General features: G+C 42.9%; 2 protein-coding genes across 2 annotated transcripts; one reads left to right on the top strand and one right to left on the bottom strand.

Annotated features, from left to right (window-relative positions):
• Positions 1-511: 511 nt before the first annotated feature.
• On the top strand, positions 512-22,216 carry LOC146187753 (uncharacterized). Its single transcript, XM_084603524.1, has 4 exons — positions 512-1,512; positions 11,183-11,238; positions 14,968-15,059; positions 22,110-22,216. The coding sequence occupies exons 1-4, from the start codon at positions 1,281-1,283 to the stop codon at positions 22,177-22,179; spliced, it is 450 nt and encodes a 149-aa protein (XP_084459650.1). The 5' UTR covers positions 512-1,280; the 3' UTR covers positions 22,180-22,216.
• Positions 5,563-6,687, bottom strand: LOC146187754 (uncharacterized). The gene has a single exon (XM_084603394.1). The coding sequence runs from the start codon at positions 6,685-6,687 to the stop codon at positions 5,563-5,565; it is 1,125 nt and encodes a 374-aa protein (XP_084459520.1).
• Positions 22,217-23,302: the final 1,086 nt, after the last annotated feature.

Genomic DNA, 23,302 nt, shown 5'->3' with positions numbered 1-23,302 from the left:
AGTTTCGTTTCGTCATGTTCTCCTTTTGTAGCCATTGTTTGAGACGTCCAACTCCACTAACATTTTATACTTACATTTTCGTGGACATAATTTTATGCATTTTATACTGTTTCTAATCATCACAGAGAAGTTTCTGATAACATGTGTGTTTATCTGGTCAGTTTAGTTTTATGTCTGTTTATATAATATCGCAGTGTTACGCAGCCAGTTTTTTTTTTTTTTTTTTCGGACAACTTTTCTATGTGAGTTGCTATAAGACGCAACTGTCATTTGTTTCTTCACGAGCGTTGGAATAAAACGACTATTAAACGAATGTTTTAGGTTGTCTTTTTGCAGTGAGCGCTCTATTTACTGCCCCATCCATGGCCCCATGGCTCCTTTTTGGCTACTTTTTATTGCTCTTCCTCTGGTTGGCTACTTTCTGGCTATTTTTCCCATTTTTGTGGAGACTTTTCGTTTTTTTGGACCTGGCAACCCTGATCTTGTTCTGTACTAGCGGAGGCAAGTAACCTGGCACATCAGACGCTAATCCACCTGGTGTATGCTGGAATAGCAACGAAGTGGACAAGGCGGCTAGCGAGGCTGCAGAGACGGTACCATCTGCCAACAGTTTGCCTCTCGGATGTACCGGCGGTGAGCCAGGGGAAGAAGCTCAAGCTGAAAGTGAAGGAAGCTGAGACAGCTGAGTGGATGCGCAGGGCAAAGGAGAAGTCATCCCTGGCATTGTACAGCGCGCAGAAGACAGGGATTAGTCCTGAACCATGGTATGACAACTCCGTGGGGAGCGGGCTACTGGCTGAAGCCAGGTGTGGAGCCTTGAGGACGCGGCAGTGGCGATCTAGGTCCACTAGCAAGTGCGTATCCGACTGCGCCCTCTGCGGAGCGGAGGAGGAAACTGTGGAGCACGTGATACTTGGATGTGTTGCGATTTCTCCCGCCCCTCGCACGGCGTCGCTGCCGGTCGCCCTTGGCTTCGCAGGCAACACGGCTGACACGGCAGAGGGAAGCACCGACGGGGCCGCGGCGTCACATGAAGAGGGGAGCGGAGTGTTATCACTTGGTGCAGTCGTGGAATGTACGAAGAGACGCCTGGAGTTCTGGTGGACACGAGGAGCAGTGCAGCCAGAGCGGCGTAAAGACGTAGAGTGAACTAACATCTGTACTCTCCTTTTTCCTTTTTTTTGGTGTGTGTGTGTGTGTCTTTTTTTTCTTTTCTGGTCAGATCCCACTGGGTGATCGCCCGTTCAAAAGGGTACGACCATATCGCCATCGCCATCGCCATGTACAAGTTCGCGCTGTTCCGATTTCCCGATGAATCTTTTGCTGTAGAGTATGTTAATGTAATTCAGGGGCACGACGCAGTCGTCAGACGTAACTCAAAAACCTTGCCGACGTTCAGCGGCCCTTCAACAGAAGGTCAATTGGGTAAACGTTGCCTGGCCCGAGAGGATAAAAAACGGCGGGCAACTGGCTCATCAAAGCTGCTCGTCGCGCAAGCTGTCAAGTTCAGCCGTAAGTATACAGACTATTATTGTATTTTTTGCAGATGTAGAACTGGCGCCCTTGCATTGAGCCAGATAGCGCTGCTATTTCGCTGTGGCGGTATGCATGCATGTTTATCAAGAAGGAGGAATAGACTTCGCGTATCTCCGCCACCTGCGTCTGGCGCTTCGCCTCGGATGCTGGCTGGTGTGCGTTGTTCTTCGGCCAGGTTGATCGCGCCCAGCTGCGTCTCAGGGTCAGAGCTGTGCAGGGTCTCCCAAGTTCTTTGGTTATTTATATTTACGGCCCTCATTGGGGAGAAGGGGCATGCACGTAGTGCTCAACATGTCGACAGTGCAGTAATTTTTTTCCCAACGTTGGTATTAAGGGAGAAAAAATACGATGTCACGCCACAGAAAGACTTTTGGCACATATCGCAGTGTCCGGATTTTGCAATAACGTAAACAAGTGGAGCCATGGTTAAAATACTGTGTGCTTGTTTCTGTACTCTGAAGGGACGGAAAGAGGAAAAGTTTTTCAAGAACTGGTACTAGGTACCAAAAACCGGCGTTATTGGGTTTTTCAGATGCCGCAATTTTTTTGGATGGATGGATGATAGTGGCTCTGCCCTTTGAATCGGGCGGCAGCTTGCGCCGCCTAGCCAAAAAATTAAAAGAAATATATTTATCTCTTCCCCATTTTTAGCTTCTTATTCGCCCGTATCTGCCCCCCTCCCTTTTTTTCCTCTCTTTATTCTCTTGACTTTTTCCACCAATCCTCTAACCTCTCTTTTGTTATCAGAACGCGTTCCTCATCCATTCGTCCATCTTCCCCAGCAAATCCCAGCGCTCTCTCCAGATCTGCCGCTTTTTCCGCGGGAAGGGCAGGACGAAGTTTTTGGCACCTTAGAACAACATGTTCCGTCGTTTCCTCCTCAGTTCCGCACGCCGCGCATAATATATCTACTTCCTGAAATTTTTTCCTGTACGTTTTTGTTCTGAGGGCCCCTGTCCTAGCCTCAAACAGCAATGAGCTCCCTCGTGAGTTGTCGAATAAACTTTCTTTCTTTATATTTATTTATTTATTTATTTATTTATTTATTTCATAATACTGCAGGCCTTATGGCCCAAGCAGGAGGGGCATACCAGGTAACAATCACACACAGAAAAAACAAAAAATACAATACACACTACAATTCGGCGAGAAAAAAGGAATCATAATAGTAATAGTAATTATTAAACAATTTGACAGTCTAACAAATAAAAATAGGCAATAACACACAGCACAATTTGGCATGAACAAAGGAAACAGATATAAAGTAGTGAAAAGTTGAGCAGCCTAACCAAACAAATGACCTTCCAGTGCCTTGTTAAAATTACTGCTTTGGAAAAGAAATTCTGGAAGCAAATTCCAATCAGAGATGGTCCGTGGGAAAAAACTGTACTTAAATGAATTTGTTCGGGCAAAGACAGGTTGCAGCATATGTTCCCTAGTGTGTCGTGTTCGTCTGGCAGTAGAAGGTTGGACAAAGTTAGGTAATGGAATATTAACTTCCTGTGACAGAATCTTACGAAGAAACAAAATTCTGCTCATTTTGCGGCGGACTGAAAGAAGCGGGATGTCATTTTCTACCATCAGCTGTGTGGGAGAATCAGATCTGCTGTACTTGTGGAAAATAAACCTGACTGCTTTCCTTTGTATCATTTCAAGAGCAGTGATGTTCTTTTTTGTGTGAGGGTCCCAAATGATAGAGGCGTACTCGAGCTTAGTTCGGATGAATGTGTTGTATGCCAAAAGTTTGATATTAGAGGGGGCGCGATTAAGTTTGCGTTTTAGGAAGCAGAGTGTCGAGAATGCCGAAGAACAAATTTGTGAGATATGCGGTGACCAGTCCAATTGATTGGTAAGTGTCAGCCCTAAATACTTATGGCTTGCTACTTCTTTAATATCGGAGCCTTGTAGGGAATAAGTAAATGGGCTAAAATGTTTTTTCCTTGTTACACGTAGGAGTACAGTTTTCTTGACATTAAGTTTCATGCTGCATTCCACACGCCATTTGTCAATAGCTGTCAAAGAGGCTTGAAGAATACCATGATCAGAAGTTTTCCTTATCTGCTTAAACACTATGCAATCATCTGCAAATAATCGTATGGATACAGAATTTGGAATAACATCAGGCAAATCATTTATATATATAAGAAACGGTAATGGACCCAACACGCTTCCCTGCGGTACACCCGAAGTGACACACAGTGATTCGGAAATGGCACCATTCACCTCAACAAACTGACTTCTCTTTTCCAAGTATGCTTCTATCCATTGAACTATATATTGTGGAAGACATATTAGCTCTAATTTACGAATAAGTTTATTGTGTGGGACCGTATCGAAGGCCTTGGCAAAATCCAAGAACAATATGTCCATTTGGCCGGAATTGTCAAGGGCAGAGGATAATTCATGAACAGTTGACACAAGTTGGGTAACTGTTGACATTCCTTTTCGGAATCCATGTTGGAAAGGGGATAAAATGTTTTTGTCACTGAGAAAATCCCTAACGATACCCGCCAGAATGTGTTCTATAATTTTGCAACAGCTGCTAGTTATTGATATAGGACGGTAATTGGATAGTATTGATCGATCACCTGATTTGTGAATGGGCACTACACGTGCTACTTTCCAGTCAAAAGGTAAATCGCTTGTACGGAAGGAAACTGAAAACATGTTGGCTAAATACTCAGCAATCTGTGAAGCATAGCGTTTTAAAAAAGTGTTTGGAATGCCATCCACTCCACAGCCTTTCTTTGTGTCAAGTTGGCGTAGCAATGATAATACGCCTTCTGTTGAGATGGAAGGAATACTACTAGGATCTATACATTCTTTCGGTTTAGTAAGGACAGGTTTCAATGTGAAAACGCTTTGAAAGTAATGATTAAAAGAATCCGCAATTTTCTGGCTATCAAGTAACACAGTTTCATCCGTTTTCACTCTATCTATCACTTCCTTTCTCTTACTTAGATGTCTCCAAAATCTGCTAGGATAAGTATTTAAATATGAAGGAAGAATAACTTGGTAGTAATGGTTCTTTGCCATCATTAACTTACGTGCTAACGCGTGCTTTAATTCTTGAAAGGTTGCAGTAGGGGCCTTAAGTTGCCTACGATGTCGTTTTATTTTGCGTTTCAGGTGTATAATTTCCCGGGTGACCCAAGGATTCCTTCGATTAGGTTTTATTTTTTTCAGAGGAACAAAAGTTTCAATAGCAGAAAGTATTGATTTTTTAAACCTATTCCACAAAACATGAATATCATCGCTCTCGTTAATAACTAAAGACGTTTCTAGGTAGTCTATTATGGCAGCGTCGTCTGATCGATTAAAGTCTCGAATACGTACAGGTGGTACATTCTCGGACGACCGTTCATAGTTACAAGACCAACAAAACGATAACAAGTCATGATCTGAAATGCCACGCTCAACACTCAAAAAGCCTTTGGAAAAAATTTCACTGACAAAAAACAAATCAAGAAGGGCACTGTCACGGGTGGGTTCTCTAACCATTTGATCTAAATTCAGAGCTAACATGATATCCAAGATAGTATTATTGTCATCACATTGTCCATAAGCCAGACATGGCCAATTCACGCTTGGCAGGTTGAAATCGCCAGTTAATATGGTATTACAATAACGCTTTGCCAGCAGGTGATCATACAATTTTTGAAGGTACGAATTTGCAGAGTTGGGTGGACGATAAACTGAACATAGTAGAAAGGAAGTGCCCCAAAGAGATACATTCAAAAATAAGCTTTCGTGGTCAGGTATTTGGTCTAATACAGTAACGGCAACAGAAGACTTCACTATAACGGCAACCCCTCCACCACGAGAACACCGGTCACGCCTGTATACTTTGTAACCAGTTGGAACAATTGTATCGCTAGAGATGCCATCATGTAACCAAGTTTCTGTAAGGATGACTATATGAGGGTCATATGAGAGAAGCAGGCATTCCAGGCTATCAGTTTTATTCACGATACTCCTGACGTTGAGCGAGAGCATGCGTAGTTGACGCTGCAGAGTCTGTGATCGCTATCTATCTGATTGAACGGTTCGTCGAGCCGGCATTGGCATGTTGCACGAATCATCCCAAACGTAAAAGGCTTTATCAACACGTAGTTTATCTCCAACTAGATTTACTTTTTTGCCAGCGTCCTTCTCTGCTTTTCCGCTTTGCCAAAGTAATTTGCGCTTTCTTAAAGTTTCTGGCGAGAAGTCATTTTGAATAGAAATACCAGAATCTTGTAGCTTCCGTACGTTACGCCAAACCATTTGCTTCTCAAGGTAGTTCTGGAAGTAGAGAATAACTGGGCGAATAGAGGCTCCTCGCCCCATTCTGTGAATGCGTGCTACAGATAAGCAATCAACACCCAATTTTTGATTAAAAACCTCGTCAATTACCTTCCGTCGCAGGTCATCTTCAGTTTCATCATCCTGTTCGTTAATGCCAAACACAACTAAGTTATTTCTTCGACTACGATCTTCCAAATCCGATAGACGTGACCTCTGCGAGTTAAGTTCTTGGTATTTTGCAACAATTTCTTGCAGCCTTTGTATCTGCTGCGAATTTTTGTGTACTTCCTTAATATTCTCTTCTACCTTCTCCATGCGCACACCAAATTCAAACACAGCTTTCTCAGTATTCTCCAGTCTTTGCTTAATATCTACTAGATCGCTGCGAATTATTTTCTGACCTTCCACTAGTTGCTCTAACATTTCTGCAACAGAAGGACCAGGGTTTTCCTCTATATCGCCACAAAGCAATAACTTACAAACATGAAAGCAGTCAGCAGCAATAAATAGGAGAGTGTGTGGGCTCGGCACAACAACAAGCGTTCTTTCATCACTTCTAAATAAGCCAGTATAACTAACCTGCAATAAGATGGGAGGCATGCTTAGCACACCGTCCGGTCCTTTTTCGCCGAGCCCACTGAAGTCCCAAGAATGCAGTCCTGATTTTATAGCCCGTGTCTTTGATGACGTCACAAATCCGATGCTTGTTGTTGCCGCTTGTAGAAAACCGTCGATGCAGTAGGCGTTGTCCCACGTGCTGCCGAATGTTGCTGCTTGCTCTCTGAGCCCATCGCCTTGGGGTTGAAATGTTGAAAGCAGTCCGGCTGTAGATAGCACGATCGCCTGCAATAAGATGGGAGGCATGCTTAGCACACCGTCCGGTCCTCTTTCGCCGAGCTCACTGAAGTCCCAAGAATGCAGTCCTGATTTTATAGCCCGTGTCTTTGATGACGTCACAAATCCGATGCTTGTTGTTGCCGCTTGTAGAAAACCGTCGATGCAGTAGGCGTTGTCCCACGTGCTGCCGAATGTTGCTGCTTGCTCTCTGAGCCCATCGCCTTGGGGTTGAAATGTTGAAAGCAGTCCGGCTGTAGATAGCACGATCGCCTGCAATAAGATGGGAGGCATGCTTAGCACACCGTCCAGTCCTCTTTCGCCGAGCCCACTGATTTCGAGTTCTGTTTTCCTGTTTTCGAGTTCTATACATACCCAATGTTGATTTTCCTTGCATTCTTTCCTCCCACATTTTCCTTTCTGCCTCCTTTACTTGCTTTTCAATGCTGCTGTTTTGCTGCGGTGTATCTCCAAACTCTAGGTACTTAAATCTGAGCTTTCGGGTTCTGTTAGTCCATTTCGTATTCAGGGTTTTCATGAAGAGGTGCTTGTACATTTTTCGTGCCCACCTTGATTCCTCCATTTCGGTTAGTCTCTGATCATATTTTAGTTTGCTAATTGCCTCTCTAACCTCAAATGATGCCCAGCCCATATCTCCCTGGACTCCTTCATTAGGTGTGTTGCCATGTGCTCCCAATGCCAATCTACCTACCTTTCTCTGTCTGATTTCAAGGCCTGACTGTACTTCTGATTTCATGCACAGGACTGCATTTCCAAAAGTGAGTCCTGGTACCATAACACCCTTCCATACTCCTCTAACAACCTCATACCTGTTATAATTCCAGAGGGCCCTGTGTTTCATAATATCCGAACTCCTTTTCCCTTTGTCTATCGTAATTCCTTCATGCTTTTCTAGGTAATTTTTTCCTTCGTTGATCCATATGCCCAGGTATTTATAGCTCTCCACATGTTCAACCTTGGTGCCTTGTATTTCCAGCACGTCCCCCCTTTCATCATTAAATACCATTATTCCTGATTTTTCACTGCTAAATTGCAGTCCCAGCTTTTCACCCTCTTCTCCACAGGTCTTAAGCAGCTCCTGCAACCCATCCCTCTTATCTGCCAGCAGTACAATGTCATCCGCGCACATCAATCCTGGTAGAACTTGTGTTACTTTCTGTCCTCCCTGCATATAGCTTGCATCGAATCCCTTATTACTTTCCTCCAGGCGCCTTTCCATTTGGCTCATGTATATCATGAAAAGCAGCGGTGACAGTGGGCACCCTTGCCTAAGCTCCCTTTTTATTTTTGCTGGTTTTGTTGTTTCCGTCTCGCATACTATCACTGCCTCATTATCTGCATACACTTCTTGTATGAACTGAACCAGGTTTTTATTCAGGCCATATTCCTTCAACTGGTCCCACAGTTTTTTCTGATCTACACTGTCGTATGCCCCTTTAATATCTAAAAACGCTATCCATAATGGTCTCTGACTTGCAGCTGCTGTTTCTATACACTGGGTAACCACAAATAAATTATCCTCTAGTCTTCTGTCCTTGCGGAAACCATTTTGTAGTTCTCCGAGGATATTCCCTCCTTCTGCCCATTCCTCCATCATTACTTTTACTAACTGCATTGCTACCCTGTATATAACTGATGTAACTGTGATTGGCCGATAGGACTTTATGTTATCTCTGCTTCCCTTGCCTTTGTATATTAGTCTCATCCTGCTTAATTTCCAATCTTTTGGTACTTGACCGCCCTTTATTGTTTGTTCAATCAACTGTCGCAATTTTACTTTGCTTTTTTGTCTTAATCTGGTAATCAATCCCATGGGTATGCTATCTGGTCCTGTCGCTGTTCCCAAGGGGACCTTCCGTTCTATTTTTTCCCATTGTCTTGCTGTCATCTCCTTGTATTCTTGCTCCTCGTCCCTGTGGTCCTCATTATTCTCCATTTCTTCTGCGGTATTCACTTCCAGACTGGCAAAGGCTGTTTCTATTGTGCGCCTAACATATTCCTGTGCTTCCTCTCCCTCCACTCTTTTTCCTTCCTCTGTGGTCAGTGAGTGTTGGACCCCTTCCGTCTTTTTTGCTTGTAGCCTTATGTGGTTCCAAAACCTCTTTGCAGCATTTTTATCTTTTTTACTTATGTCCATCATCCACTGGATCCCAGCTTTTCCTATTTTGATTTGGATTAAGGTTGACGCCTCCCTTTTTCTCTCAAGGTACTCCTCCCATTTGGATTCTACTTCCCTTGGTGTGGCTCCCCTCTTCTTTGTTAATCTGTGCTCTCTGGATGCCTCTTGACGCCTCGTTATGGCTGCTTTAACTTCAGCATCCCACCAGCTTTTTGGTTTATATTTTCTCTTTCCTCTTCTAATCTTGCCCTTTTTTAGCTCTCTTTTAAATACTTCTACGAGGTCATCGTATGTCCATTCTCTATTTGGTTGTTGGTTTACTATGTCTTCAATGCGCTTTGACCCTTTTTCCAACTGCATATCATTGAGTTTCTGGTTGCTTTCACATACCTGCATTTTTGTTGCGGCCGCTGTCCCGCCAAATTGGAGTTTAATTCTTTTGTGATCGCTTCCTAAGCTCTTCGCCCCTTCTTCATCAATTTCCATGCCTACTAACCTGTCATACAGCTTGTGGGACATCAGACAATAGTCGATTGTGGAATGAGAGTTATTTCTTTCCCATGTTATTTTTCCCTCACACTTTATTTCTGAATTAACTATTGTGAGATCCTGGGCTTCACAAAATGTTCCTAACATTTTGCCTGTCGTATCGGTAGCTCCATCAAAAAATTCCATGTGGGCATTCATATCCCCTAAGATTATCACTTCCTTATTCTGGCCAAATTCCTCTGTCTTTAGCTAAACATCTGAAATGTTCTGAATTTTCCTCATTTGAGTCATTTCCTGTTTTTAGGTAAACAAACCCTAGTATTGTATCTAGTTTTCCCACTCTACCCTGGAGCCATATATGTTCTCTGCAGCTTTCTGTTATCCTTTTCCAATCTTGGCCTTTGATTAGCGCCCCCAGGCCACCTCCTTTTCGGTCCTTCCCTTTTCTATTGCACCCCAGCCATGAGTATCCTTCAATGTGTGGAGGTTCTTCACTGTCTCTAAGGTGGGTTTCTGCTACACCATATACTACAAAATTTCCAGTTTGCAGCTGCTCCTGAATTTCATCCCATTAATGTTTTTGGGTTAGAACCGGAAAGTACATTGCCTGCTTGTGCCGTCTGATTTTTGTTTTTTTTAACGATATTTACTGCCTAAGGGCATCACTAGGGTATGAGATGAAGAATGAAGAAATGATTAAATTAATGGAAAAAGGTTGGGTGATTTTATGAAGTCAAGGAGTCCCTGCGTCCAGGTGATATACGTGGCAGGATTGTTTGCTGGTAGGCTAGCTTTCGCCAAGTGCCGGGATTCGTGTCAAGTGCCCAGCCGGCTTGCTGGGCAGTCCCACAGCAAGCCGGCTTCAACATTTTTGTTCTTGCATATCGGACACCGTGGGTGGGGATATAAGTGTCCCCGCCCAGGGTGTTCGATATGTAAAAACAAAAATGAACATAGTCATTGCTTTTTCAGAGCAAGAGCTCAATTTTGAACTGTGGCATTTGTATGTTAAGGCAAGTGATGTCATTCACAAGCCATAATATAGAGTGAAGCAAAGACTGGTATGAGAGTGTCTACTAATAGGTTTTCTTCTTCCTAGCTGTGCGCAGCAATCTGGAAAAATTACTGAATGCAATGCTAGAGGAAGAGGAGGGATAGGGTGATGCCCATCAACTGAAGACCAGCAAGGTTTCTGTCTTCTGTACCTTCCATTCGTGTGTTATAGGCCATAATGAGAAAATGTTTTGTATTGCTTTTTAGATTTCTGTAAAAATGTATTGTTTTCCTTTTTTGACAACAGCATAAAATGCTTACGTTTGCTATCTAATCCCTGAGACAGAGTCGGAAATTAAATAGATCTGCAGGCCATTAACATATGTTTTAAGATCATCATGTAGTAACTTCCTTATTCGAGTTAGCAGTGTGGAGCAGAAGCCTGTTTGAGCCAGAAATCCTGCACAGGGTGGTCGTGAACCCCATGTGTATCTGCCAGCTCCACAGCATCTTGGAGCTGGTAGATTGTCAAATTATTTAGCAGAAAGCTTTTTATGTTATTCAGTAAGTCTGGCACACCAATTTTAGCGAGTTTAATATGCAGTACATCGGCAAAAGAAATTATTTTTGTGAGCTTTAATGGGCAGCTTGGTGGCATCACCTGTTGCCTTAGTGTTGATGCTAAGCTTTCACTATTCTCTTAAGTACCACAGCTTGCTATTGAAAATAATGTTCAAATTGCATTATTCATTATACCATTAGTCTCTTACATTCCTCCAGGCCTCTTATTGATGAATGACTGCTGCTTGTTAAAAGCTAGGAATCAGTTCTAAATTGTTTGTGTTTAAGCAGTTAAACCTCATTTTTGAAAAAAAATTCTGGTGTTTCTTTTTTGTATAATAGAAGCCAGGAAATCAAAAATGGGGAGACAGCATCTTAGGCTGGAATTAGATCAAAAGGTAAGCAACTACATGTTTTTGGCTACGTTGAAGTAGTTAGTAGGCTTATCTATGCATAACTCATATTGAATAAAAAATTGTCATTGGCAATTTAAATACACTTTTGCGATATTCTGATCCTCCACATAAATAAGAGTTAAAATCAGTCAAAAATTTTTCATATTGTGTCTACTGGAGAAAGGAATGGCTTGTTTGCAATTTTAATGGCCTGGGAATGCAGATATTATGCATGTAGTGATCACACAGCCTCAGCTCTCTGTGTTAATTTCTACAGTTCATGTTACAGCTAGTGATCACTTTTGTAAATAGGAAAGGATTTTCACTGTACAATTGAGTGTCACAATTAAAGGCCTGTGATTAATCATTACATGGCACTCTCTGGCACGTTAAATGATTGGCATGGTGCATGTGCAGAATAGACATATGATGAGGAATGTTTTTCAATGCCTGTCCCAGTCTCATCTGCCATCACTGCAAATTTGTGACTGCCTGCAACTCAGTATTGATTTCAAAGCTCTGGCTTGACTTAGAAAGGGGTCCATTCACAGCTGGTTCATTTATTGCTGTCTTGAAGCCGGTTAACCATTGGAGGGCCTGTCTAAGAGTGCACTGTCTTAGCTCAGCGAAACTGACAATGAACACGCAGCGCAGTGCTAATACAGTGGAACCCCACTATAGTAAACTCGGATATAGTAAAATGAAACTGAAGTCCCAGTTCCTCTTCCATAAGCTACATCTTTTGCCTAAATGGTAAAAACATCTTTGGTAACAATCAGTTGTCGTAAAGTGCACCTGGCCACGGGGATGTACTTCCCTTGAAATTACATCACTGCACACGCACTACTTAGAATCGAAGGGCAGATATAAAAAAAACAAACAAAAAACGCAAAATTGCTTTTTTTAATGGCTTTACCATCAGGCTCACCAACACTAAGGAGCCAACTTTACATAAGCCTTAGAAGGAAAGAATACAGTGCATAGAATAAAAAAGTAAAGTTGGCTATGAATATGGAAGGAAGGTGGTGCAGTTCACTCAGAAGTAAAAGAGAGGAAAAGCGTAGCAAGAAGTAGGGAAAGAAATAAATTTCCGAGCTGCAAGGCGAAACACAAGGTAGTGATGGCAAGAAATGTAGGCGCGGGCATGTTCAGTTTTGCTGTGCTTGACTGTCGCATACATTTCTCATCTATTGCCTTTTAAATGCCCTAAACAGTGGAACGCAATGCCGTGTACATTCAAGGCTTTGGTTTTCACATGAAATCACTCAGTTGAACAATAATAGAGTAGAACGTTGAGCTAGTTGGTGTAACATCTTGGAAGAAGGCAGCAGAGCAGAGGAACAAAACCGAAGAAGCGCACACAGACACAAGGACAACACTGCACTGACAACTATATTGATCTGAACCCGCGCATCTTTTCTCCCTTCACTTTACCTCTGCAGCTAACTTATTCCTTATCTTTAACATCCTGCCAACAAGCGTAATCTAATTCCTTTTTCAACAGTACCATTGAAGGCGTGGTAACACATTGGTCTTCCGAGTTCCTGATTGCATGTGCTTTGAAAATTTCCCTTGTTAACCTGTCTTTATTCCTTCTCAAAACCTTCCCATTGTGAAGGTCAGCTGGTCATTTTTGGTCTTTGCAAATACAAATAAAGCAGCCTTTGCAGTGCACTGGGAGGTTGATGTCTGACTTCTCCGATATTGCTGCAGTGTGCTCTCTAATTTTGTTATTAATGAATCTTCCTGTTTGTCCAATGTATTGCATGATGTAGGTTTTTTTTTTTTTTAGCGCAAACAAAGACAGACAAGAAAGGCGAGACGTTTGCGCTAAAAAAATAAAAAAAATAAAAACCTACATCAAGATGAACTACCAACTCGCCCAGCAGGAAGTTTTAATCAATGTATTGCTTCCCACAATGTAAGGGAATCTGGTAAACAATCCCCTGGATACAATCGGAGTACCTTGTCCGGTGCGCAGTTTGGCATCTAGAAACTCCTGGTTATTCACTCGACCAAACATGCCTTTGGCTCTGTTTTATGTCGCAGGGAACAATCCGGATGCCATGTCTGTGTCCAATCTTCATCAAATTATGGGTCAATCCATGGTACCACTGACCACTTATTTCTTTGTTTAAAGAAATAATGTAAAGGGCATCCTCGGAAAAAGGAGCCGTCCAAGCTTACTTTGCGTGCGCCTTTACTGCTGATTCTGATCACATGTCGGTGGCAGCACTTTGCAAAGTGTGGAGGCCACGTGCTCCTGTGTTCTTATATTGCTTCTAGCTGTGCTATGTCGCCGCATACTTACATGCCAAAGTTATTGGCACGAGCGCAAGACTCCCTGTCTTATTTGCGTGATAGAAAAAGTTATGCGTTCACATAACCTTTACTGTGTCTCATCATCATTTTCTATCCCTTAAAGGCCCCAAGTGGGGTATTACATTAGGGGGGGGGAATCGATAACATATGTATCAACGGTCAGTAAATGAAAAACGAGAACAGGCACTACCAATGCAGTAATACAACAGCAATTCAAGAATACCATAAATTGTACCTGAGCGCAATTCAAAAACTCCTAAAACAGACTATGGGCAGTATAAGAGCAAAAACAAATGCAACATAACTAACTCGAAAGAATAAATATTGCACAGAAAGGAAACCATTGTAGTTGTTCGTTTAGATGGGCAGCAAGTATAGTCGTAAATTTAAATGTCATGCTTGGAGGCTATTGATTCGGGTAATTTATTCTATGCTGCAATTGGTCTAGGAAAAAAGGACCTGTTGAAAGCATCAGTGTGACCATGAAGATGCTGAACGCTCATTGAATTATAATGGCAACGAGAAGTGCGTAGTGGCGACTCTAAGAGCAAGTTTGGTCAATGAGGACAAAGTTGTGCAATTTTCTGTCGGAATTTCCAGTGGGTGAAGGTTAAGGGAGGCTTTGATACCAGTTATGTAATCCAAATAATGTGCGCTAAAATGTTGTTATCTGAGCACTGTTGCGATACAGTGCTTGTCGTTCAGACTTGGCACTGTATGCGACTACTTTTTTAGAGTACAAACATTTTCGTTGAATTGGGAACCAGAAATCTTGCATCTAGAAAGAAAAGTGCAAATTTTCTTGGGCTCACTCATTCAGAATGCACCTTGAATATTTTAATCTGAGTGCTCGCTTTGTCTATTTCATCTGAGGCAGTTGAGACCATTGCGCATTATTTTGAGCAAGTGAGTCCATTTAACCGAGCAGCTGGTGGGTGTGTATGTAGGCACACCTTCTTCCTGTAGGTATTGCTTTATGTACACTGGAATATGGACACTGCCTCCTTGCATTCCAATCTTATAGTTGGTGCTGTGCAGTGGTAGCTCATATGTCTGTTGGTTGTACAATACATAGCTGCCTTTTGTGGTGCCACCTCAAGAACGATTTCTAAACTCTGCAAGTGATACCTTTTTAATTATGTCTGCAGACCTTGTGCAGGAGCAAACGAAAAAATAAATAAATAAAAGGTTATTTTCTAAGGCCCAGACAAAGGCAAATAAGTTTTACTCAGTAGCATTGTTGGTTGCTGCACGACATAGTGCAGATGATTTCTAGCTGAGTAGCATCTTTGTGTTGCTCTGTGCTGTCGGTAGCTAAATAAGTTTGGGAAATTTAAACTTCACCCATCTGAAGCTCTGATGCGCAGTGTTGCTCATGTTTTCTTTCTGTAATGTTCTGTTGTTTTATAGAGTTGCCAGAACTTGTTGACGTCTTCAATACTTCTGGGATGGCTGGTGCAGCAGCAGGAAATACTGGAGGTGCTGAGTGTTTTGGCCGTCCTGTAAGTGTTGATCAACTGTTGCAATGAAAATTAAGTTAACCTGTAGCCCTTTATAAGAGGCACCTATTCTGGATTATTTTTTTATACCTGTTGCTAAGCATGATTCTCTCTGAAAGTACTGTGTGTCAAGTTGGGCAGTGTAAATGCCTCATTGGGGCACTGAAAGTTGACCTGTCAGAGCTGCACAGTCTAAGCAGTTAGAAATCTAATTGTCCCAGATACACCTTGAGTTTTACTATGAACAGAGGAATTTAACATCAAGTCTAAACAAAGTTTGTTGCGCTGTTGGGACCATGAAGGTGGCACATCTATTAGATCAAAGTAGGGAATTCGCTTGTAGGATGAAAGAGCACTGAACAAGTGTAGAGGGGGAGCCTCAGTTAGCAAGCCGAGCCAACATTTTGACAAGGGGACTTGTCTTCGTCTGGGCAGCACAATTACTGGTGGAGGTTTTAAATACGCTTTTGCTTCCGAAGAAGAAAAGCCAGGGGGGGGGGGAGAAGCAGGGCGAGAAGTGAAAGAATGTTTCCTTGGGTATGAATTTCTATGAGCATGGAACCAGTGCCTCCATCACATGAAAAAAAAAAAAGAAAAGCAGCAGCAGCAAGAAAATCTAATATGCGAAGTAGACGATTGTCAGCACCGAAAGCAGGTTCGATGCTGACACGTGTTTCTTGAAAGGGGACAGGTAGAAGATGGTTTACCCGTTATGAAGGAGCACTGAACAAGTGTAAAAGGGGTACGCCTCAGTTCACAGGTCGAGCCAACGTTTCGACAAGTGGACTTGTTTTCGTCTGGGCAAAGTGATTATCACTGGCAGGGGTTTAAATACGCTTTTGCTTCCGAAGAAGAAAAGTTTAGGAGGGAAAAGTGGGTGAGAAGAAAGTAGGTGAAGGAGTGTGGAGGGGAGGATGGGTGAGAAGGAAGTATGTCATGCAGTGAAAAAATAAATAAATCTTCAGTATATGTATTTCTCAGCTTGGAACCAGGGATCTTGTGGCCTGCAAAAGAAGTAAAAGCAGCATACCAGGAAAAACTACAATACCGGGAAGATGATTTGTCACCACTTAAGAGGGTTTGGTGCAGATACACCTTACAAAGAGACAGGCTTTGCAAAGGGCCCTGATAAGGAATATATCTAAGGGGGCCAATTCTTAAAACTTTCTGCAAAGCTGGTGGTGGTGGTGGCGGGGGGGGGGGGGGGGGAGGGGGAGGTGTGTACAAAGTCACAGGATAATAACCGCACAGTGAACCACAAATGACATGCAAAAAAAAAAAAAGGTTTGAGGACAAACTCAAGCAACAAGTGATAAGGGGGAAATGTGTTTGGAGAAACATGTACAGCTTATGCTATTGCAGAAGGGAATAGAGTGTACATGCGTTGTGAATAAACTGTACAATTAACGCTATGTGGGATTGTTTCCCCGAATAGTTATGTTGCATAGGGAATATACTTAAGGGATTTTCTTAAGTGGTGACTAATCATCTACCCGGTATTGTAGTTTTTCCTGGTATGCTGCTTTTACTTCTTTTACTGGCCACAGGATCCCTGGTTCCAGGCTGAGAAATACATACTGAAGATGTTTTTTTTTTCTTCACTCCATGACCTACTTTCTTCTCATCTTCTCACCCATCCTCCCCTCCCCACTCCTTCACCTGCTTTATTCCCACCCATTTTCACCTCCACAGCTTTTCTTCTTTGGAAGCAAAAGCGTATTTAAACCCCTGCCACTGATGATCGCTTTGCCCAGACGAAGACAAGTCCACTTGTCGAAACGTTGGCTCGACCTGCAAACTGAGATGTACCCCTTTTACATTTTAGGAAACGTAGCGCAAAGAAGACAAGGACAACTGCAAACTCACCAACTCACCCAATTCAGCATTCTTGTACCCCTTTTACCCTTGTTCAGTGCTCCTTCATACATTGAAAGGAACAAGCATTCCAAAGGGACCTGATGAGCAATGCAGCTGCATGGGAACAGCTATCAAGAGGTTTTGGAAAGGGGAGAGAAGGACAAAAAAAAATCTAAATAACAACAAATCAGAGTATACTATACCTGCCAAGCATGGCATTATCTGAAACAATTCAAGGGGGAACCAAAGTAAGAAGTAGTGAGAAACAAACATGTTTGAAAAAACAATTGGAGCTTATGCTTTTACAGGAGGGGGGCCGGGGATCCAGAGTATGCACATGTGCTATGAATAAACTGTACTATTTACATTTATGGGATTGTTTTCATGACTAGTTGTGGCAGAGAGGAAATATATTTAAGGAATACTAATGCTTCTTTCAAGATATTGTTGCAAGATAACGACAACGAAGTGTTTCCTTCACTTGCCTCGTGGAAGGGACAAGGAGATAACAAATGGGCCTGGTTCCATGTTGCTGCTCGCGGCTATGCTAGTTGAGGCTGTTGTAAATATACTGTAAATACATAGTTTTCACGTAACAATATTTGCTCCTGTTGGTTCCAATGTTCTAAATTTATGGATTAGATATGCCACCCTATATTTTGTGTCCCTTGAAGATTTAAAGCCCAACATGGAGAATAAATAAATAAATTTCAACAACCTTACGGCCCATCTGATTGAAATGCTGGGAAACTGCCTTTGGGAGGGCTTTGCCTGTGTCTGCCCGATGTTCATTTACCCTTCTGTTCATTGATTGCCCTGTCTCTTTCGGACAAGTTCGGAGCCATAATTGAAAACCTGCTTGAAAAGCCATGCCCTTTGCTGACTGCAAATATCGCTCTGTAGGATGAGCAAATGAATGCGCTTCCTCGACTGCCATGGGCAAGGCACTGAAGCGTGGGGTGCAGCACAGATGTCCGCACAGCTTCTCCGCACCTCCAGTTCCCCCAATTACTACTGCATGTAACACACTGCTCCCCTGCAAGTTCACCGTCGTCTGGGGAAGCCATCGCGCAGGGCGAGCCACGAAACTTTCGCTTACCAGTGACGACTTGAAATGTGCCCATGCCACAAAAGTGTAATGCGATGATCAATTACAGTACTGGTACCGGCAGCTGATCAGAGTTATCAAATCTTATGCTACGCTGCACGTGCAGACTATAAGGATGGTCGACTCTGGCAAAAAACAAAACAGATCTGCCGCTCCAAACGGCCTGGAGTAGAAGTTGCAGTGAAGGCATGTTCGCGAATGTGGCAGTTAGTCTTACCGTCATATTCACGACTGCGCCTTCACTCGAACTTCTACTCCAAGCAGCCCCTGAGGCCCGTTTTTCTTTTCAGAAAACAACCTCCACTCGAATAACGCCCACAGTGCCAGAGAGAACTCGAGTTTTCTCAAGAATCTCTAGTCCGCAATGCCGCTGCCTTGGCGCCGCTCCTCGACCACTCCACTTGTAAACACTGAGGACATCACATCGTTTGCTCGCTGTGTGGACTTTGTTCTACCGGTATACCAAACTTCACGAAAGTGGATATGACGAGGATGCACCAAACCTTTCTCTAAAGCATTGGCTGAAAGTGACAGCGACCCAGGACATCTGGCACGTTATCGTTTTACAGGTGCGGCCGTGGCCTCTTGCTGCCCGTGCCGAGCTTTTATAACTGTGATCAGCCGCCGGTACCAGTACTGTAATTGATTATCGCATTATGCTCCTGTGGTGTGGGTACATTTGAAGTCATTGCCGATGAAGTGAACGACTTTTCGGAGCCTACTGAGTGCAGAGTTGAGGCGCGCATTTCACGGTTAATGGTGAGCTTGAAGGTGGACTCGAGCTGTGGGGGAGGCGCACTCCTTCCATAGCTCGCCCTTTCTGATGAACGGCGGCAAACTTGTTGTGGGGGAACAGCATGTCGCAAGCAGTAAGCTGGGGTGCACCGAAGGCGCGGTGGGGCTGTGCGGACATCTGTGCTGCACCCCACGCATCAATGGCTTGCCTGTCACCTGAGGGTACGTAGTGCGTCTTTGGACGCGTGGCACTGTCGAGGGAGTGCATTGGTGTGCTTGTCCTACGGATGGATATTCGCTGCCAGCGAAGGCATTCTCTTCAAGCACATTTTCAGTTAGGGCTCCGAATTCAGGTGTATGCGCTGAAACGCACTGTGAAGCAGCATGCAGGTTTTCACCGTTTGCCCCCGAGCCCTCTGAAGGCCAAAGCCATGTTCATAGAAAGTGCCGGCTTTTACTTTTTTTTTTTTCCAATGTATTTTGATGTCTGTCAAAGCATGGCAATAAAAAAAAAAGGCAGAGCGGCAAAGGGCGAGAACACCTCACACCAACCGAAGTATTCACACCATTTCTCAAAGCCTATGTCATGTACTGCGTAAACTCTACGTCACCAGCAGCGACTGTTGCCAGGCGCAAAAGCATTTTTGGTCGTTTTTCACAGCCACCCTTTTCATCTAGCCCGCAAAGCAAGTTCCACTATGCTCTTAACATACAACTTGCTTGCGAAGGTTGTTTAGAAGACTCAACATGAAAAACTAAGCGTGCTACTTTAGCACACAGTTTTCGGGCCAAAAGTACGCCTTAATTTCATCCCCATACGCCATTTGTGCTGCTTCGAGTGGAGAGAGAACTTGTCAGAGGAAATGCCGAGTTGGATTTATGAATCCAAATTGGCCCTGAAGTGGAGGAGTGGCTGTTTTCTCCACTCCAAGCACTGGTGGTAGAGCATCGAGTTGAGGCACGTTTACAATATGGGCGCTAGTTGGCATTCATGTGAGAAAACCATTGAGAACTTACAGTACAAGAATCAAACTGAACTTGGTGGTCTATATTGCTGAGACTTTCAGTTTGCACATCCCATTCCTATTATACCTGCAATGCAGTTGCAGGCTTTCAGGCACCGTTAAAACATTCACAGCGCCACTTGGTTTCGCATTCAGTGGGAGTACCCATTTCATGGCAGTTGTATCAACACATGAAGCTCATGATAATTTTTGATGGCAATGTTTGTACCTCCAGCCGTCAGTCAGGATTTTAATTGAGATGTCCCAAGTTTGGTCAAAAGGTTTTCTGTGGGTAAAATTAATGATAGAGCACCTGTTGGGAGCAGCTTGGCTCCACAGAAAATTTCAACTGTACTGATGTTTTGAGGTATGCAATTGTATGCAGAATGCAGAAGACTAAGGTAATGTTCAACAGCCTCGGGAAGGAACAGCAGTTTACATTAGGTAGCGAAGTACTGGAAGTAGTAAGCGAATATGTCTACTTAGGACAGGTAGTAACCGCAGATCCGGACCATGAAAAGGAAATAACAAGAAGAATAAGATTGGGATGGAGTGCATTTGGCAGGCACTCGCAGATTATGTCTAGCAGCTTACCGGTATCGCTAAAGAGGAAAGTATATAACAGTTGCATCTTACCTGTACTCACCTATGGCGCTGAAACGTGGAGGCTAACCAAGAGAGTTCTACTTAAGTTGAGGACAACCCAGAGGGCTATGGAACGAAAAATGGTAGGGGTAACATTAAGAGATAGGAAGCGTGCAGAGTGGGTCAGAGAAATAACTCAAGTTACCGACATTCTAGTGGAAATTAAGAAGAAGAAATGGACATGGGCAGGACATGTAGTGCGAAGACAGGATAACCGATGGTCGCTTAGGGTAACAAACTGGATTCCAAGGGAAGGAAAGCGCAGCAGGGGGCGGCAGAAAGTTAGGTGGGCGGATGAGATTAAGAAGTTCGCAGGGGTCAAGTGGATGCAGCTAGCACAGAACCGGGTTAAGTGGAGAAATATGGGAGAGGCCTTCGCCCTGCAGTGGGTATAGTCAGGCTGATGATGATGATGATGAATTGTATGTTACCAAAGCTTTACTTCTTTCGTTTGCTGTTTCTTCCAAATTCGCTTGTATTATAGTCACAAATGCATGCATTCAAGATTAAGCGAAAAGGGAAGGGTTCGAGAACTTGTGTTTTGTATTTTCTACACCGCTAAAAGATAAACTGTTCATGCAGTGAAGTTCGTAATATAACAGTGTTTTTTTTTTATATAAATGCTGCTGTGTAAAAACAAAATTTCGTTGTAAATTAGGATGGATTAGGGCGGACTCTAAGAAGCGGCAGATGTTTTTTTTTTTCTTTCTTGTTTTTTTGCCAGAGTCGACCGTCCTTGTCGTCTGAACGTGCAAAGTAGCATAAGCTATGGTGGATGCGAATGTTAAGAAGCGGCACATTTATCTTTTTTTTTTTTTTTGCGAGAGTTGTCCATTTTTGCATTTATAAAGCATCGAAAGCATGCGGTCAGCTGTGATCATGACACCGGCTTTTAGAAGGGCAGTACTGGTATATCTAACCTGACCAGATTTGGGCTGCATTTGAGAATTTTATTCACTTATTTTGCATTAATAGGGGCTGCCATATTTGTTACAGCTTACAGTATTTATTATTTTGTTACAGTATTTGATTGTTTTAAATGTTAAAAAGAGGGCTTTAATTTGTGTCTTGTTTCCTTCCTCTTCAGTTCATGCGATGTCAAAATTTCCCCACCTACCTTACTCTATGGTCCAGAGTTTCTTGCGTCACAAATTCTACAATGCAGCGAGTGCATTGAAGAAAGCAAGCAAAGAATCAAACAGGAAGGGTCAGGGTTCGGGCTAGTGGGTAATCTACATGAGGTTCCATAGCGCACATTAAAGAAGGGACAGAACACAAGCGCTCATGTTCGGTCCTTTTCTTGATGCGCGCTATGGAACCTCATGCATAAACAGGAAGTATGTATCACTTCTCATCCTCTGATAAAAAAAAAAAAAAATGCTTCCAAGATTCTAACCCGCACTCCTTTACTCTGAAAAATGGAACTATTATATTCATGTCAGGATCAGATAAAAAAACAGAATGCCCCGTTGTGGTTTCCATTACAGGTTGGTGGCTTTGCCATAATCTACATTTCAAATATGGCGTTTCAGACATTGCGGTTTCCAACTCCAGCTCAGCTTTTTTTACTTTTGTTTTGTCATCATTCATAACCATGTTAAGAAGGAACAAACCATCTGGTTTCTAAAGCTAGTTCTTGTAGCAGTATATGATTGAATGTTAAAAAGCCTACCTTAATTTGTGTCTTGTTTTCTTCCTTTTCAGTACACGTTGCGTCCAAAGTTTGGAACCTATCCAGATCTGCGGTCCGGAGTTTCTACTTGCTTTCGTTTAGCACGAGATCAGTGTTTTGCTACTCTATATGATGGTGTATTGTAGCACTGTTTCTTGAAAATTAAACTCTGTAAATAGATATTGAGTGGCATAGGCGTATTTCCTTTCCATGGACTGTATTGTGATTTAATGATGCGTGATATGGTATGGCAGAAGAGTACTATGAAAGACCCCATAGTGGAGGGCTTTGGAAATTTCGACCACCTGGGCTTCTTTAATGTGCACTGAGATTGCACAGCACTCAGGCGCCTTGCTTTCCACCTCCATCAAAAAGTTGCTGCTGCGGCCGGGATTCGATCCCACATCCTTGGGCACAGAAGTCTTGGATGGACGGAAGGATAGAATATAGGAGCATCCCCTTTGAAACGGGGTGGTAGCAGTAGCTATCATGCTCATTTTTCTCCATATATCTTAATTATTGATTTAGAATAGTTAACTAAACCATCATTCTATTTATTAAATTTTCGTCCTACATTACTAACATTATGTCACTTCTCTGCTTTTAAGCCACCAATCTTCCAGCCGTTTTTTGCTAGTTTCCACCGCCGGTTTATTCACCCGGCCACTGTTATCTCTAAACCCCAGAGCTTCAGGAACAGTGATTGCGCCTGCATCAACTTCTGGATGGATACCATTGCATTCGAGTATAATATGGTCAATTGTTTCACTGGAGTTTCCACATACAGCACATGTGTCATCTCTATTGTTAAACTTCTTTTTGTAGCTGCGTGTTCTAAGGCACCCTGATCTAGCTTCAAAAAGTAGGGCACTTGTTAAACTTCTTTTTGTAGCTGCGTGTTCTAAGGCACCCTGATCTAGCTTCAAAAAGTAGGGCACTGCCTCTTGAGTTATCAAAGAAATCTTCCTTCCTGATCTGCATTTTCCACTTTCGGTATAATTCCACACTCTGTTTCTTTTCCATCGAATTTATCCAATTTTTACCTTCTGTGTTTTTCACCTGTTGCTTCATGCTCTTTATTTTTCCGTCGTTGTTACTAGCATACTAGTTAGTTTCCTAGTTCTTTTCCTCCATTGTGAGTCAACGCTTTTTAGGTACAGGTATTTAAATACCTTAGCTGCCCATCTGTTACTGTCCAGTTTCCTCAGGCGTTCCTCATATAATA

Source organism: Amblyomma maculatum, chromosome 5, assembly GCF_055883805.1.
Source record: "Amblyomma maculatum isolate TAMU_Amacu chromosome 5, ASM5588380v1, whole genome shotgun sequence".
Lineage (NCBI taxonomy): Eukaryota > Metazoa > Arthropoda > Arachnida > Ixodida > Ixodidae > Amblyomma > Amblyomma maculatum.
This window is presented reverse-complemented; position numbering and strand designations above follow the sequence as displayed.